The sequence below is a fragment of the Thamnophis elegans genome, chromosome 7 (genome assembly GCF_009769535.1).
Source record: "Thamnophis elegans isolate rThaEle1 chromosome 7, rThaEle1.pri, whole genome shotgun sequence".
Taxonomy (NCBI): Eukaryota; Metazoa; Chordata; class Lepidosauria; order Squamata; family Colubridae; genus Thamnophis; species Thamnophis elegans.
In genome coordinates, this window is record NC_045547.1 from 79,816,205 (window position 1) to 79,831,777 (window position 15,573).

Here is a 15,573-nt window from a genome sequence, read left to right on the forward strand (position 1 = left end):
TAGCCAGGATCAGCAGCTACATACTGGTACAGTGGCTTGTTTGGTCCAACCCGCCTGCCTGCGTTCCATGGCTGTTTATAACGCGACCGGCCATTGCGCACGCATGTACAGCGTGCGGCACCTGCATGGCCACCGCCGAGCAGCTGGGTGTCGTAGGGCGGCGGTGTACACATGCATGCGCAGTGTGTGTGCCCGACTAGGACACCTGGCCCCATGCACAGTGTACCAGTTGCAATGGGATCTGGAACCCACCACTGTGCGACGGCTCCTGCAAACCCTATGCCAGTGAAGACGGAGCGCGGAGGACCACCGTCACAGCCACCTGAGCTCCGTTTTCTCTGGTGGAGGCACCACGGGCCAATCCTTCGCTATTTCCAGGGCTGATCCGCAGGCCAGCCGAATCCAGCCTGCGGGCCTTGAGTTTGACACCCCTGAGCTAAGGCCAAAGGGTACCCACAAAAATCAAAGGTAGAGGTCCCTTGTCCACTCACTTCTACAATCCTGTTGAAGGGCCCATCCGTAGTAGCCAGGTTTACACTCTTGGCAGTGTTCGCCTTGAGTGTGAAACAAACAACCGGAGACACAACCCGGTCCTTTTGTCACAAGCCTCCGGATCAGAGGAGTCGATGTTGTGTTGCACTGGCAGGGATGGCATCTCCCACCACCTACTATCGGGGGTTTCCAAAGAAGCCAGAGGCACATTCATCACATCTGCTTCCTGTTCAACCAGCAAAGGGAAATCTTCAGCAAATTATCATTTGTTTATATCCCACCTTCGTTATTTCTATCCAAGGGCGACAAACACACACAAAATACCTTCTTCCTCCTACGTTCCACACAACAACAACAACACTCCTGTGAGGTGGGTTGGTCTGAGGGAGAGTGACTCTCCAAAAGCGCCCAGCTGGCTTTCATTGCGAAGGTGGGACTAGAACTCCCAGCTCTTGGTGATTGGACCAAAGACACCCAACTGGCCTTTATGGGCTAAGGCAAGACTAGAACTCCCAGTCTCCTGCTTTAACCAGAATCACCTAACTGGCTTTTAATGGCTAAGGCGGGACTAGAACTCCCAGTCTCCTGGTGGTTGGCCCAGAGTCCACCCAACCAATTTTTATGTCTAAGGTGGAATTAGAACTCCCAGTCTCCTGGTGGTTGGCTCAAAGTCATCCAATTGGCTTTCATGCCTAAGCCAGGGCTAGAACTCCCAGTATCCTGGTGATTGTCCTAAAGTCACCTGGCTGATTTTTCATGGTTAAAGTGGGACTAGAACTCCCAGTGCCCTGATGATTGGATGAAAGTCACACAACTGGCTTTCATGGCTAAGGTGGAACTAGAAGTCCCAGTGTCCTGGTGATTGGCCCAAAGTCACCCAGCTGGCTTCATGGCTAAGGCAGAACTAGAACTCCCAGTCTCACAGTTTCTAACCTGGTGCCTTAACCACTAGATCGAACTGGCTTAAATTCAGCTAGAAACCAAAGTATGAGAGAAATAATCCACTGTGTGTCTGTTAAGAACAGACTCATCTTTAACTCTTTGTAAAGCACCAACACTCCTCGACTTACAACCATTCATTTAGTGACTGTTCAAGAGTTACAACGCCCCTGAAAAAAATGGACTTATAACTGTTTTTTTCACATTTACCTTTGCAGCTTCCCCATGCTCACGTGATCAAAACTTGGTCGCTTGACACTGACTCACATTTACGACGGTTGCAGTGTCCCGGGGGTCATTTGATTCCTTTTTGTGACCTTCTCACAAGCAAAGACAAGGGAGGTGCCCGATCCACTTAACAACCGTGTTACTAACTTAACAACTGCAATAATTTGCTTATCATCCTGGCTTATCAATCCTGGCAAAATTTAACAGCTGTCTTGCGGGGATCAATTGCGGCCGTAAATCGAGGACTACCTGTAGCTAGATTATTTCACAAACCCATTACCTTTATATGAGTGCAGTGGGCCTAGAGGTGGAGCTCTCACCTCACGCTCAGGAGGCTGTGAGTTCGATCCTAGCTAGAGGCCCATATTTCTCTCTCTGGGCCCAATGAGAATATATCTGCTGAATAGAACTCCGCACTGGTGACAGGAAGAGCATCTGGCCAGGAAACAATCAGCTCCATTCAAGTTGCTCTGACTCCAACTCGCAAGGGATTACAGGGTAATTAATGACAATATATATATATATATATTACCTTTATATCCTCTCTCACAAACGCACACAACTTGTAATGTAATCCGGTCTTGATAACATCCATTGGCAAACTGGCGCCCACTTTCTGGTCCATCTGGGCAAGGACATGGACGGCAGTGATCACCTGATCCCAAGATTGGATCTCCATAAAAACCAGCGAGGCACCTAAATTTTATAATGCAAGGTTTCTCAGAAGGCATATGATACAGTAAATTGGTCAATGGAATATAAGCTTATTCACCACTTTAGTATTTTTCTCTACGTGGTCCTTGAGTTACAACAGTTCATTTAGCAACAGCTCAAAGCGCTGAGCAAAATGCCGTTTTTCACAGTTACGACCTTTGAAGCATCCTTGTGGTCACGTGATCAAAATTCGACTGGCTCATACTTATGACCGTTGCGGCGTCTCAAGATCACGTGATCCCATTTTGCAGCCTTCCAACGAGCAAAATCAATGGGGAAGCCAGAATCACTTAACTAGGGATTCGAACCGCCGAACTGCCGACCTTCTGATCGACAAGCTGAGAGTCTTAGCCACTGAGCCACCAAACCTGGTGGTTCCAGTGTCCCAATAAAAGGTGGAACTGGGGGGTGTTCCCAAGGATGCTTTAAAAAAAAAACTTTAATCCCCTCCGAATAAGATATCAGGGGAATTCTGGGAGTTGGAACTCCACAAGTCTTAAAAGTTTGCCATGGTTTGACACGCCCAGGGCCGGATTTAGATGAAAGAGGCCCTAGGCTATTCCACTTATGAGGCCCTTTCACCTCCCATTTTTAAGTTTGTAAATTACATGAGAGACAATAAAATACATCATTACTGTGATATATATCAATATATATCAATATATATAGCTGGCCTCCCGACGGAGGGCGGCTCTGCTCTGCGGCAAAGGCAGCGAGGCCAGCCGCCTCCCCTGCTGCGCTCAGCTGCCTGGCTCGGCCCCCTCGCCCTCACCTGCCTGGCCGCTGGTGGGCTCCGCGTCGATGGGGGGGGCTACTGGGAGCAGCCGCGCCTCTCGCCCGACCGCCGGTGCCGGGAACGTGGGCGGGCTCCCTAACTGCCGCGGCGCTGGAACGATCTTAACCAATACATTTTTATGTTTGTTTATTAGTCATATGCGTAGAATTTCTCCTTATTTTCGGTTCAGTGTTTTAGTGTTCACTGTTTTTAGAATATTTTAATTTTGCTAACAATTTGAATGTAGGCCCCTCTTGATCTTGAGGCCCTAGGCTGAAGCCTAGTTAGCCTATAGGAAAATCCGGCACTGGACATGCCTGATGTTAAAACTTGCATGCATGCCCCTTTCGAAAACCCAAATTTTGTTGGCGGCCCAAGGAAGACATACCTCTCACAATTGGGTCCCGAGGTGTGGTCACGGCAACGCAAGCACTGCCCGCTGTACGGATCGCACTCGTCCGCGTGCCCATTGCACTGGCACGCCTGGCAGCTCGGGAACCCCCAATATCCAGGCAAACATTGGTCACACTGACGGCCATAAATCCCATGGAAACAGTGACACTGCCCGGTCTCTGGATGGCAGAAGGCATTTACCGACGCTTGTGCGTGACACTCGCAGGCTAAAAAACAACAACGATATACAGATATCTGGATGAAACGGAGAGTCAACGCCGCTCAAAATCAATGCACTTGTGGATTTTTAAAATCTCCAGCTACCGTATTTTTAGGAGTATAAGACGCTCCGAAGTATAAGACGCTCCGAAGTATAAGATGCTCCGAAGTATAAGACGCACCTAGCTTTGGGGGAGGAAATTAATTAATTAATTAATGCCATAGTAATTGCTGCTACAGCGTGGAGTTTGGAAGATATCGGCCTGGCAGCTCTCCAAGCCTGATCAAGACCTGTCATTGTGAAATCTCTTGAAAGACTGTCGGCCGGGACTTTGCTGGAGAGGAATTCACTTTAAACCAAATATAACGGGTTTTATTGAGACGAGGAATCGGCTTCATGCTTTTGGGGAGCCTAGGTCAGAACACCTTGGTGCTCTCTGAGCTTGGTGGTTTTTCTCATAGACGTTTCATTATCCAACTAGGTAACATGATCAGTGCTCCAAGGGAGGGAGGTTTGCATGTGGAGTAAAAGGAGCAGTGTGGGGGAGGAGGAGAAATAATGTGGGGTCCTTGGTGCTCTCTGAGCTTGGTGGTTTTCTTGCAGGCGTTTCATTACCCAACTAGGCAACATCATCAGTGCTAGAAGGGAGGAGGAGGAGGAGGAGGAGGAGGAGGAAATAATGTGGTGTCCTGTGGTGGTTTTCTTGCAGACATTCATTACCCAACTAGGTAACATCATCAGTGCTAGAAGGGAGGAAGAGGAGGAGGAGGAGAAAATAATGTGGGGTCCTTGGTGCCCTCTGAGCTTGGTGGTTTTCTTGCAGACGTTTCATTACCCAACTAGGTAACACCATCAGTGCTAGAAGGGAGGAGGAGGAGGAAGAGGAGGAGGAGGAAGAGAAAGAGGAGGAGAAGGTGGAGGAGGAGGAGGAGGAGGAGGAGGAGGAAGAGGAGGAAATAATGTGGTGCCCTTGGCGCTCTCTGAGCTTGGTGGTTTTCTTGCAGACATTTCATTACCCAACTACGTAACACCATCAATGCTAGGTTAGCAATGAAACATCTGCAAGAAAACCACAATTTGTAGGACCCTACAAATTATCTTTTTTTTAAAGCTAGTGCATGAGGATGTTTACAGATATGGTAGAAGAGAGGATATATATATATATGTGTGTGTCTGTGTGTGTGTGTGTGTGTGTGTGTGTGTGTGTGTGTGTGTAGCTTAATGGCTAAGACGTTTGCCTAATATGCAATACAGCCCAGGTTCCAATCCCAGTAAGGGTATGGCTAGCTGATGAGAGCTAAATAGCTTGAAATAGATCTATACTAGTCTCCTTTTATTTATTTATCAGCACAAATAAAACACACACACACACACACACAAACACACACACACATATGTCTTACAAAGTAACATTTCAGGCTCTTTGGAAGGAAGACAGAACTTACGTCTGCATCCAGTGGGGCCAAAGCCAAAAGTGCCGGGGCCACATTTATCGCATCTTCGGCCGACCACGTTTGGGCGGCATTGACAATGCCCTCCGTTGGGATCACATACGGAACTGAGTGAACCTTGGGGGTCACACTGGCAAGCTGGGAAAAAAAAAAAGAGAGAAAAAGATATTTGGAACAAGTCCTTCATTCTTTCTCCCCTTCCCTCCTTCATTCCATTTGTACATTCTCCAACTCATGTTCTATTCCAGGCTGGGAAACCAAGTTCTAAACCAGGGGTCTCCAAACTTCAGATCTCAGATTAACAGAGTTGGAAGGGACCTTGTAGGTCATCTAGTCCAACCCCCCCAGCTCCTGCCCAAGCAGGAGACCCTACACCATTTCTGACAGATGGCAGTCCAGTCTCTTCTTGAAAGCCTCCAGTGACGAAGCTCCCACAACTTCCGAAGGCAATTTCTGTTCCATGGGTTGATTGTTCTCACTGTCAGGAAATTCCTCCTTATTTTCAGGTTGAATCTCTCCTTGGTCAGTTTCCATCCATTATTCCTTGTTTGGCCTTCAGGTGCTTTGGAAAATAGCTCAACCTCCTCCTCTGTGGCAGCCCCTCAGATATTGGAAGACTGCTGTCATGTCTCCCCTGGTCCTTCTCTTCTCTTCCCTAGACTAGCCATGCCCGGTTCCTGCAATCGTTCATCGTATGTTTTTAGCCTTCAGTCCCCTAATCATCAAACTTGGTAACTTGAAGACTTGTGGGCTTCAACTCCCAGGATTCCACAGCCAGCATGGGGGAATTCTGGGAGCTGAAGTCCACAAAGCTTTAATGTGGCCATGTTTGGAGACCTCTCTTCTCAACTGACTTACCCAATGCGGTTTCATGCAACAGGGCTGAAATGCTGAAAATTATGTTCCTGCAAACATCAGTCATGGGGGTTTTGACTACACTTCGGCTGTTCTCCAGGCAGCGATATCTCTGGAAGGTTTCCCAGGCGCTGTTCGTTGTCACATCATCACCTCTGCCTCCAACTGTGAAGAGGTCCAGGGACTTGCAATATGGCATGAGAACCAGCTGCGAAATGACGTTAAACCAAGCCGTGTTACTATATTTTAAGACGGACAATCCAAAAGTTGTTATCTACCAAAGATACAGTCCAGAGAGGTCACAAGAAACTATTGTGGACCGCCAGTGGAGCCGGTGGCAGGCTCCGACAGTGAGGAGGTTGGGGAGGAACATGGGCCCTTCCTGGAGTCTGGGGAGGGCTTTGAGAAGGGCTCTGTGTCGGAGGCAGAGAGGGCCGTCCGACAGTTACCAGCTGCCTTCGGAGTCGGAGATCAGTGGGGCAGAAGAACATCTGGAGCCTGTTCCCGATGTGCACATGCACAGAGCTGCCAGGAGAAGGGAAGAGCTAAGGAACAAGGGCTGATTCAGAAGTAAAGCCACAGGTGGACGGTGAATGGCCCCTCCCATAGGGAATAAAGAGGAGCAAAAGGGGAGTGGAGTTTGCAGGAGACAATTAGTTCGTTTAATTAGCTTGAAAATTTGTTTGTGAGATCTCAGAGACTCCTCGCCAAGTATTTTCTTGTACAGCATGGCGTTTGGAAGATATCGGCCTGGCAGCTCTCCAAGCCTGATAAGGTCTGTGGTTGTAAAGTCACCCTTGAGAGACTGTTTGCCGGGACTTTGCTGGATGTGAATGAGAGGAATTCACGTTAGCTTAATAAAAAGGATTTTGTTGGGACAAGGAGTCTGCTTCGTGATTTCGGGAAGCCTAGGTCAGAACAGAAACACTCCCTATGCGGTTGGGCTATGCCTGTTTCCTCCACCTCATCTCAGTGGCCCAGAAGCCATTCCCAGTTTCTCTCTGATATGGGCAACTTTCCGAGAATTTCAGGAAGGATTCCAGAAATAAAGTAAAAATAAAAAAGGGGAACTCGCGTTCCATCTGCAGCTATGTAATTAAAATGTGAGGCAGCTTATTCTCTCTAGTTTTCTTGCAAAGGTTTCAATACCCAACTAGGTAACACCGTTGGTGCTAGAAGGGTGTGAGGTTTGCGCTTGTTTGAGCACTCCACTTCCTTGTAGCATTGATGATGTTAGCAAGTTGGGGAATGAAACAGCTGCAAGAAAACCATGAAGCTCAAACAGCACCAAGGACCCCACAGTCATTGTCACCGTCCTCCTCCTTCTCCTCTCCCTCTATTCTGACCGAGGCTTCCCAAGAGCATGAAGCAAACTCCTGGTCCCGACAAAAAACCCCTCTTATGAATTGACTGTGAATTCTGCTCATTCACATCCAGCAAAGTCTTTCAAGGGAGGATTTACAGTCACAGACCTTATCTGGCTTGGAGAGCTGCCAGGCCGATATCTGCAAAACTTGGCAAGGAGTCTCAGAGAGTTACGAACCAATTAAGTGAACTAATTGTCTCCTGCAAACTCCACTCCCATTTCGCTCCTCTTTTATTTCCTCTGGGAGGGGCCCTTCATCGTCCACTTGTGGCCTTACTCCCAAGTCAACCCCTGTTCTTTAGCTGTTCCCTTCGTCTGGCAACTCCGCACACGCGTACACTGGGAACAGGCTCCAGCTGTTCCTCTGCCCCACTGATGTCTGACTCTGAAGGCAGCTGATAACTGGCATATGGCCCTCGCCCCCTCTCTGCCTCCGACACAGAGCCCTCATCAGAGCCTTCCCCAGACTCCAGAACTGGCCCAGGTTCCTCCCCAACCTCCTCACTGTCCGAATCTGCAGCTAGCTCTGCTGGCCACTGGCAGGCCACCACAACCTCTTCTCGTGGCTGTGTTACACTAACGGGCTGATATTAGCATCCACTTACTGAATCAATGAGGGTGTATGGATTTTCCACCTCTGTGTTTGAGGAGTAGTGGGGCAGCTCCAACCGAACGGTGTAATTCAGACCCTTTTCAAAGCATATGGGGCGTGGAAGGACGGCGTACCTGTGTTAGCAATAGGACATCCATGAAGAAAAAAACAATGGGGCAGATTCCACGGCATATATTGGGCATAGCAGCCCTGGGATTTCTGGAGACTTGTTGATTAGATGACACTACGTTTTTTTCTGTTTATTGTTCCTTTGTTTTATACAGGTAGTTCTCAACTTACAACCATTTACTCTGTGACTGTTCGTGGTGGCGCGGTGGTTAGAAAGTGGTACTGCCGGCTAATTCTGCCCACTGCCAGCAGTTCAATCCTGACCAGCTCAAGATTGACTTAGCCTTCCATCTTTCTGAGGTCAGTAAAATGAGGACCCAGATTTTTGGGAGCAATAGGCTGACTCTATAAACCACTTTGAGAGGGGTAGTATGTGAGTCTTAAGTGCTATTGCTATCACCAACTTACAACCTCGCGGAGAAAAAGGGACTTACAACTGGTCCTCATACAACCATCACATCACCAACATTTGTATACATAAAGATTGCATAATCATCTAATCAGCCTTTTGGAAGCTTCCCAGCTGCCTTCCGACAATGCAGAGAAGCAGGATTCGCTGAGCAACTTCTGGACTCGTTTAGCAACCGTTGTCATTCCCTCCACCACCATGGCAAAAAAGGGTGGTAAAACCGGAAGTGACTCCCTGAGCAACCGCCTTGCTTAACAATGTAAATTCTGGTCTCCATTGTGGTTTTAAGTCGAGGGCTACCTGTGTTTCTCTTTTGAGACTCACCTGGAACCGGGCGATAAGGATACCTCTTGATTGTCATCGTCAGGAACAGTATTGCCGCATCTACTGCTAGGAGGGATTTGGCCCGGGCGATATACACTGATGGTAGCTTTCTCCCAGTGATCTGGTAACTAGGAAAAACAGCCTCCGTTAATTTCAAAACTCCAAATAGACCCTGTAGATACTGTATCCATCAGGTTGTCTAATGCAGGAGTTGGGACTAGATGAACAATACTGAATCTCTATGCAACCTTGTTTTGGGGTGAGAGTAATTGAAGGCCGGGGGATAAGCGTGAGAATCTGTCACGCACCTCATCAAATTGCCATAGGTACAGAAGCCACATATAGCCAGTTTTGGTCAACTGGTGAAGGCGCCAGTCAAGAAAGCCTGTTGGGAGACTTTGGGTCAATCACCAGGAGATGGTGAGTTCTAGTCCTGCCTTAGCCATGAAAGCCAGCTGGGTGACCTTGAACCAATCACCAAGAGACGGTGAGTTCTAGTCCCACCTTATCCATGACAACCAACTGGGTGACCTTGAACCAATCATCAGGAGATGGTGAGTTCTAGTCCTGTCTTAACCATGAAAGCCAACTGGGTGACCTTGAGCCAATCACCAGGAGACTGTGAGTTCTAGTCCTACCTTAGCCATGAAAGCCAACTGGGTGAACTTGACCCAATCACCAGGAGACTGTGAGTTCTAGTCCTGTCTTAATCATGAAAGCCAACTGGGTGAATTTGACCCAATCACCAGGAGACTGTGAGTTCTAGTCCCGCCTTAGCCATGAAAGCCATCTGGGTGACCTTGAGCCAATCACCAGGAGACAGTGAGTTCTAGTCCTTCCTTAGCTATGAAAGCCATTGAGTGACCTTGAACCAATAACTAGGGAGACTGGGAGTTATAGTCCCACCTTAGACACAAAAGGTGTCTTGGACAAGTCTCTCTCTCTCTCTCTTTCTCTCTCTCTCTTTCTCTCTCTCTTTCTCTCTGCCCAACAAACCTCACAGGGTTTGTTGTTGTGGGGAAAATAGGAGGAGGAAAATGATGTTGGATATGTTCACCAGCTTGAGTTATTCATAAAAATAACAAAGGCAGGATAATAAACAAAGAAACAAAAAAAATACATGTTAATAAAAAAATAAACATTCAGACCACCAAGTACATAGATGTTTAACTCAGCAGATTTTAAATATCTTCTAAAGCAGGGGTGTGAAACACAAGGCCCAAGGGCCGGATTCGGCCCATGGAGTGCTTAGATCTCACCCTTGAGGCTGCCCTGGAAACAGCAAAGGACTGGCCCATGGAGTTTCTGCCAGCTAAAACGGAGCTCGGGAGGGCTGGGGGTGGCACTCCTGAGCTCCATTTTCACTGGCAGAGGGTTGCAGGAGGCCATCGCAGCCGAAAACGGAGCTTGGGATGTGATCAAGCGATGTTGAGCTGGCCACGCCCACATGGGCCCCCTGAGGTCAAACACAACCCTGATGCGGCCCTCAATGAAACCGAGTTTGACACCCCTGCCTTAAACAGCCATTTACCTGTGGCTCGTATCGAATCAGGACATCATATTCCATAGAAAACGGAATATTGTCAATGTAGAATTCCAAATATGCTCCTTCGGGGACTCTCACGAATCCTATTCCAGTCCAGGAAGGTATGCGGTCTTGGGAATAGAAGCGTTCCACTAAACTCACGCCCTACAAAAGAGGAGCAAATTATTAATAGCAAGACTTGGGTGTGCACAGAGAGGGAAGGACTTACACATTCCTTCAATGGAAAAACGGATGGGGAAGCTAATGGAATGGGGCGAGATTGTGAAGCTGAAGATACTCTGATTAAAGAAGATATTTTGTCTAACTTCGTGTCTACTTGGAAATCACTGTTGGACGTTGTGTTAGAATTTTTTTAAAAAAAAGGAACATTTAATTTTGGGATTGGACAGGACTGTTGCAGTTGTAGAAAAGGCGGCACTAGAATAAACTAAAATAAACTAAAATGAAATGAAATGAAATAAAAAATAAAATAAAATAATAAAATAAAATAAAGTAAAATAAAATAAAATAAAATGAAATGAAATATGAAATAAACTAAAATAAATTAAAATACACTAAAATAAACTAAAATAAACTAAAATGAAATGAAATAAAAAATAAACTAAAATAAAAAATAAAAAATAATAAAATAAACTAAAATAAACTTAAAAAAATAAAAAAATAAACTAAAATAAAATAATAAAATAAACTAAAATAAAAGTAAAGTAAAGCAAAGCAAAATAAAATAATAAAGTAATAATGAAATAAAATAATATAAAATAATATAAAATAATATACAATAATATAAAATAATATACAATAATATAAAATAATATAAAATAATATAAAATAATATAAAATAATATAAAATAATATAAAATAATATAAAATAATAATATAAAATAATATAAAATAATAATATAAAATAATATAAAATAATATAAACAACTAAAAACTATAAAATATAAACTATAAAATATATAAAATAATAAAATACATATTGTGTATTATTGTTGATTTTAGAATAAGAGGTTTGTGTAGTTTATATTAGTATCTACACCAAAGAAAGTTGGAACATTCTTTTTTCCTCTCTTTCATTCTTTCTACATTCCTGAGTTTTACTTTTTCCCAAGCCATCTTTCTTTCGCTTTTTTATATTTTATCCTTTGATGAGACTTAACCATTTGTTTTAAAAAAGAACAGAAGGAAATTACATTCTTCTATATTTTAAGATAACACACACATGTTATGCGGGAAATGTAGATTAAAAAAAATACTACGAGGAGACTATTCCAGCAGTTTTCTCCAGATGTGTTGGGACTTTTAATCCCAGATGTCAAATTCATCTTCTTACTGATAGATGTTTGCCAAAGATGACTAGGAACAGATTCCGTTCACATGCATGTATTGTTTGTTGCTATTAGATGACAAAGGGTCTTTGTATGTTTTCCTATACTGAGACAAACTATGTATTGAGAGTTCAGAGTTCAATCTCAGGTAGCAACAAATGTTTCTCTCCCAGGGCGGGGAGAGAAAATGTCTGCTGTGAACTCTGTGTAGGTGTCAGAAAGGGCATCTGGTCAGTAAATTCTCAGCTCCACCCAGTCGACCCAGCTCTACCCCGAATCAGAGACTACGGGTGGTACAAAAGGGAGAAAAATCCACATTCTAATCAAAAATAAAGAAATAAGAGAAATCAAATATTCCTCGAATGATGAAGACCACATATAAATTAAATGCACACATAAATGTGTGTATATAAGATTTGAGGAGCAGATTAAAAGGACTCAGAGCGAGTCTCCTGACGTGTTTTGATTGCTAGCTAAAGTTGGTACTCACAGGGCCAAATTTAGCATCCTCTGCTTCATAGACATAATGATCTAAAGATATGAAAAAATATCCAGGTTCCACTTCCTGGCACTGGCGGCCAATCAGATGCGGCCTGCACTGACATTGGCCAGATTCACTTGAGCAGCTGAAAAACAAAATGAATTTCTATTGGACTTCTTCAGGACATTTTCTTTGCCTCTGCTCATTGCACACCGACAGACAGATAGACAGACAGCTAAGTAGATAGATAATGATGATAGATAAAATCAATAGCAATAGCAGTTCAACTTATATACCGCTTCATAGGGCTTTCAGCAGTGGAAATCTATGGGCCGGTCCTCGGGAAGGAAGAGGCACCACTGCTAGCGAAGAGAGAAGGAAAGAGAGAAGGAAGGAAGGAGAGAAGGAAGGAAGGAGAGAAGGAAGGAAGGAAGGAAGGAAGGAAGGAAATTCAAGATATCTAAGAGTAGACAACTACAAGTGTCCATAACTCAAGCAGAGATACGTATTTCTGCATAATTAAAGAAAAATTTGCAACAAGTTTCACTGATTTCTCAAGCAGCCAAAATGAGTTTCTGCCAAACATCTTCAGGACATTTTATATGCCTCTTTTCATTGTACACCGGGAGAAAAAGAGAAGAAATTCAAGATATCTAAGAGTAGACCCCATAAATATCTATATCCGAATCATTGATATTTCTATGTAATTAAAGAAAAGTTTACAAGTTTCAACGATCTATCAATCAACCAGAATCTTCAGGACATTTTATATGCCTCTTTCCATTGTATGAGAGAGAGAGAGAGAGAGAGAGGGAGAGAGGGAGAGAGGGAGAGAGGGAGAGGGAGAGAGAGAGAGAGAGAGACAGAGAGAGAGAGAGAGAGATAGGTTCAGATCAAATAAGTATCTTTGAAACCATCCAATTCAAAACTCTGGAAAAATGCTCATGCTAATACCACGACTATGGCAAAGGCAAGCAAGGGTAGTACCAATAATCATAGTCGCTTTGGGTGCAGTCCCAAAACAACTGGAGCACCACTTGAACAATGTAGGCATTGACAAATTTGCCATCAGTCAATTGCAGAAGGCGGCTTTACTTGGAACTGCTTCCATCCTGCAACGAGATCTGTAACACCGTCAACCATCCAGATTTGCCTATCCCAGGTCCTTGGTAAGGACTCGATAGGCAGACAAAAATGCCAAACCCAGTCTGAACATCTGGCTGACTGTGTGATGAATCATCCCCATCAATGGCGGGATTCAGCCGGTTCGCACCTATCTGGGAGAACCGGTTGTTAACTTTCTAAGCAGTTGGGAGAACCGGTTGTTGGAAGAAATCTCTGTTTTTTTTTTTCCCCCACTCTGCAGGGCTAATCCTGTAAGGAAGGCAGAAAGGAAGGAAACATTCTGGTGTTGTTTCTAACCTGATCTTTATTGCCCTGCTTACAGAAACTGCCTCTTCGGTTAACCCTTAATACATTGTAACAGCTAAGGTGAAGCGCCCATCGACGTGAGTGATGTTGAGTTGGCCACGCCCGTGGCACGACAAAACCGTGGTCCACTAAAGCGTGCCCGATTAAAGCGCGTACCTGACGTCATCAGCAGCGCGACAAATACGACCGCGGAGAAAAAAGGGCGCTTTAAAAAGCGCTTTTAAAGCAAGCCGATTCACGTAAAGGTAAGGGTTAGGTTTAGGTTTAGGGTTAGGGTTACGTTAAGCGTTATGGTTAGGTTTAGGGTTAGGTTAAGGGTTAGCGTTAGGTTTAGCATTAGGTTAAGGGTTAGGTTTAGGGTTAGGTTAAGGGTTAGGTTTGGGGGGGTTAGGTTTAGGTTTACGCGTTAATTTTAGCTTTACCGCTCAGAGCGTGCTTTTTTCGTCGCGCTGTGATGACGTCAGGTACGCGGTTTCGTCGAGCGTGCTTTAGTCGACCGCGGTTTTGTGGTGGAACCGGCCACGCCCACGTGGTCACATCACCACTGAGTCCCGACTACCCAGCTGGTCATTAGGATGGAGAACCGGTTGTTAAATTATTTGAATCCCACCACTGATCCTCATCCAAGGAAGCAGGGAGAAACATTCTCCTGTCTGGTGGAATTATTACAATCCCAGATAGATTTTTGTCAAACTTCAGCTGTCCAGCTTTACTTGGCCCCACAACTCCATCTTTTGTTATGGTTCCCCTGGCTGTTTTCCTTCCTTCACAACCACAACTTAGATTTTTTCCCCCCCAGTGCAGCTGTGAGCTCAGATGCTGTGGGATGGCCCTACAGTTTATTTGGGATGGAATTTTTTTTGCCGAGAACATACATCCCTTCACACAATGGTTGTCTCACCAGAAATTACGGCTGTAAAAATAGGAATCTGGACGGCTGAAGGTTTTAATCGAAAACGTCCGGACGGATGAGGTCATTTTCTTGGGAGAGGAAATGGGGTCGAGTTCTTTTAGCGAACGACACCCATTCACAGATGGTTTTGCAATCAAGACATCAGGATGTCTGAAGGCTAAGCAGCTTCGTGGACCCCGCTGCGCGAGCTTAATAGGACTATTGAGAATAGCTACTGCCTGTGTGAGGAGCAACTCAGGGAAAATGATCAGAATAAAAATAAGAGTGAGGTCAAGATGGGCCCCATCTTAATTTCCTCAGTGAGCTGGGACAGTAAATCTAAAATACGGCGATGAGTTTTAGCTGAAGCAATCGGATTGCGGATTAGTTATACTGACTGCCCAGAATTGCTAGGAATTGGGCGGCATTTACATTTCGTAGAGGAGAGTAGAAGAGAAGATAATAAGAATAGAACAGAACAGAACAGAATGTAGAGCAGAGCAGAGGAGAAGAGGAGAAGAGGAGAAGAGGAGAAGAGGAGAAGAGGAGAATGGAATGGAATGTAGAGCAGAGCAGAAGAGAAGAATAGAATGCAATAGAATAGAATGTAGAGTAGAGTAGAGTAGAGTAGAGTAGAGTAGAGTAGAGTAGAGTAGAAGAACAGAGTTGGAAGGGACCTTGGAGGCCTTCTAGTCCAACCCCCTGATCAGGCAGGAAACCCTACACCACTTCAGACCAATGATTGTCCAATCTCTTCTTCAAAACTTCCATTGTTGGGAGCATTTTGCAATTGACTGATGGTGACGTTGTCAATGCCGATGGGGATCGCACGATCCCCTTTTGCGACCTTCTGACAAGCAAAGTCAACGGGGAAGCCAGATTCGTTTAACAACCGTGTCGCTAATTTAATAACTGCAGTAATTCACTTAGCAACGGTGGCAAAAAAAAATGGGGATAAAATTCACTTAACAAGTGTCAGCAACAGAAATTTTCAGCTCAATTCCAGTC

General features: G+C 45.1%; 1 protein-coding gene across 1 annotated transcript in view; it reads right to left on the minus strand.

Annotated features, from left to right (window-relative positions):
* Positions 1 to 496: 496 nt before the first annotated feature.
* Positions 497 to 15,573, minus strand: part of LAMB1 (laminin subunit beta 1) — a 43,647-nt gene continuing 28,570 nt past the window's right edge. Inside the window, exons 13-21 of the mRNA XM_032221684.1 lie at positions 12,252 to 12,387; positions 10,419 to 10,577; positions 8,888 to 9,015; positions 8,039 to 8,159; positions 6,071 to 6,275; positions 5,207 to 5,350; positions 3,537 to 3,768; positions 2,192 to 2,355; positions 497 to 718 (exon numbers count right to left, since the gene is read on the minus strand). Coding sequence (XP_032077575.1) covers positions 669 to 718; positions 2,192 to 2,355; positions 3,537 to 3,768; positions 5,207 to 5,350; positions 6,071 to 6,275; positions 8,039 to 8,159; positions 8,888 to 9,015; positions 10,419 to 10,577; positions 12,252 to 12,387 — 1,339 coding nt within the window. The 3' untranslated portion in view covers positions 497 to 668. The remainder of the gene's footprint in view (positions 719 to 2,191; positions 2,356 to 3,536; positions 3,769 to 5,206; positions 5,351 to 6,070; positions 6,276 to 8,038; positions 8,160 to 8,887; positions 9,016 to 10,418; positions 10,578 to 12,251; positions 12,388 to 15,573) is intronic.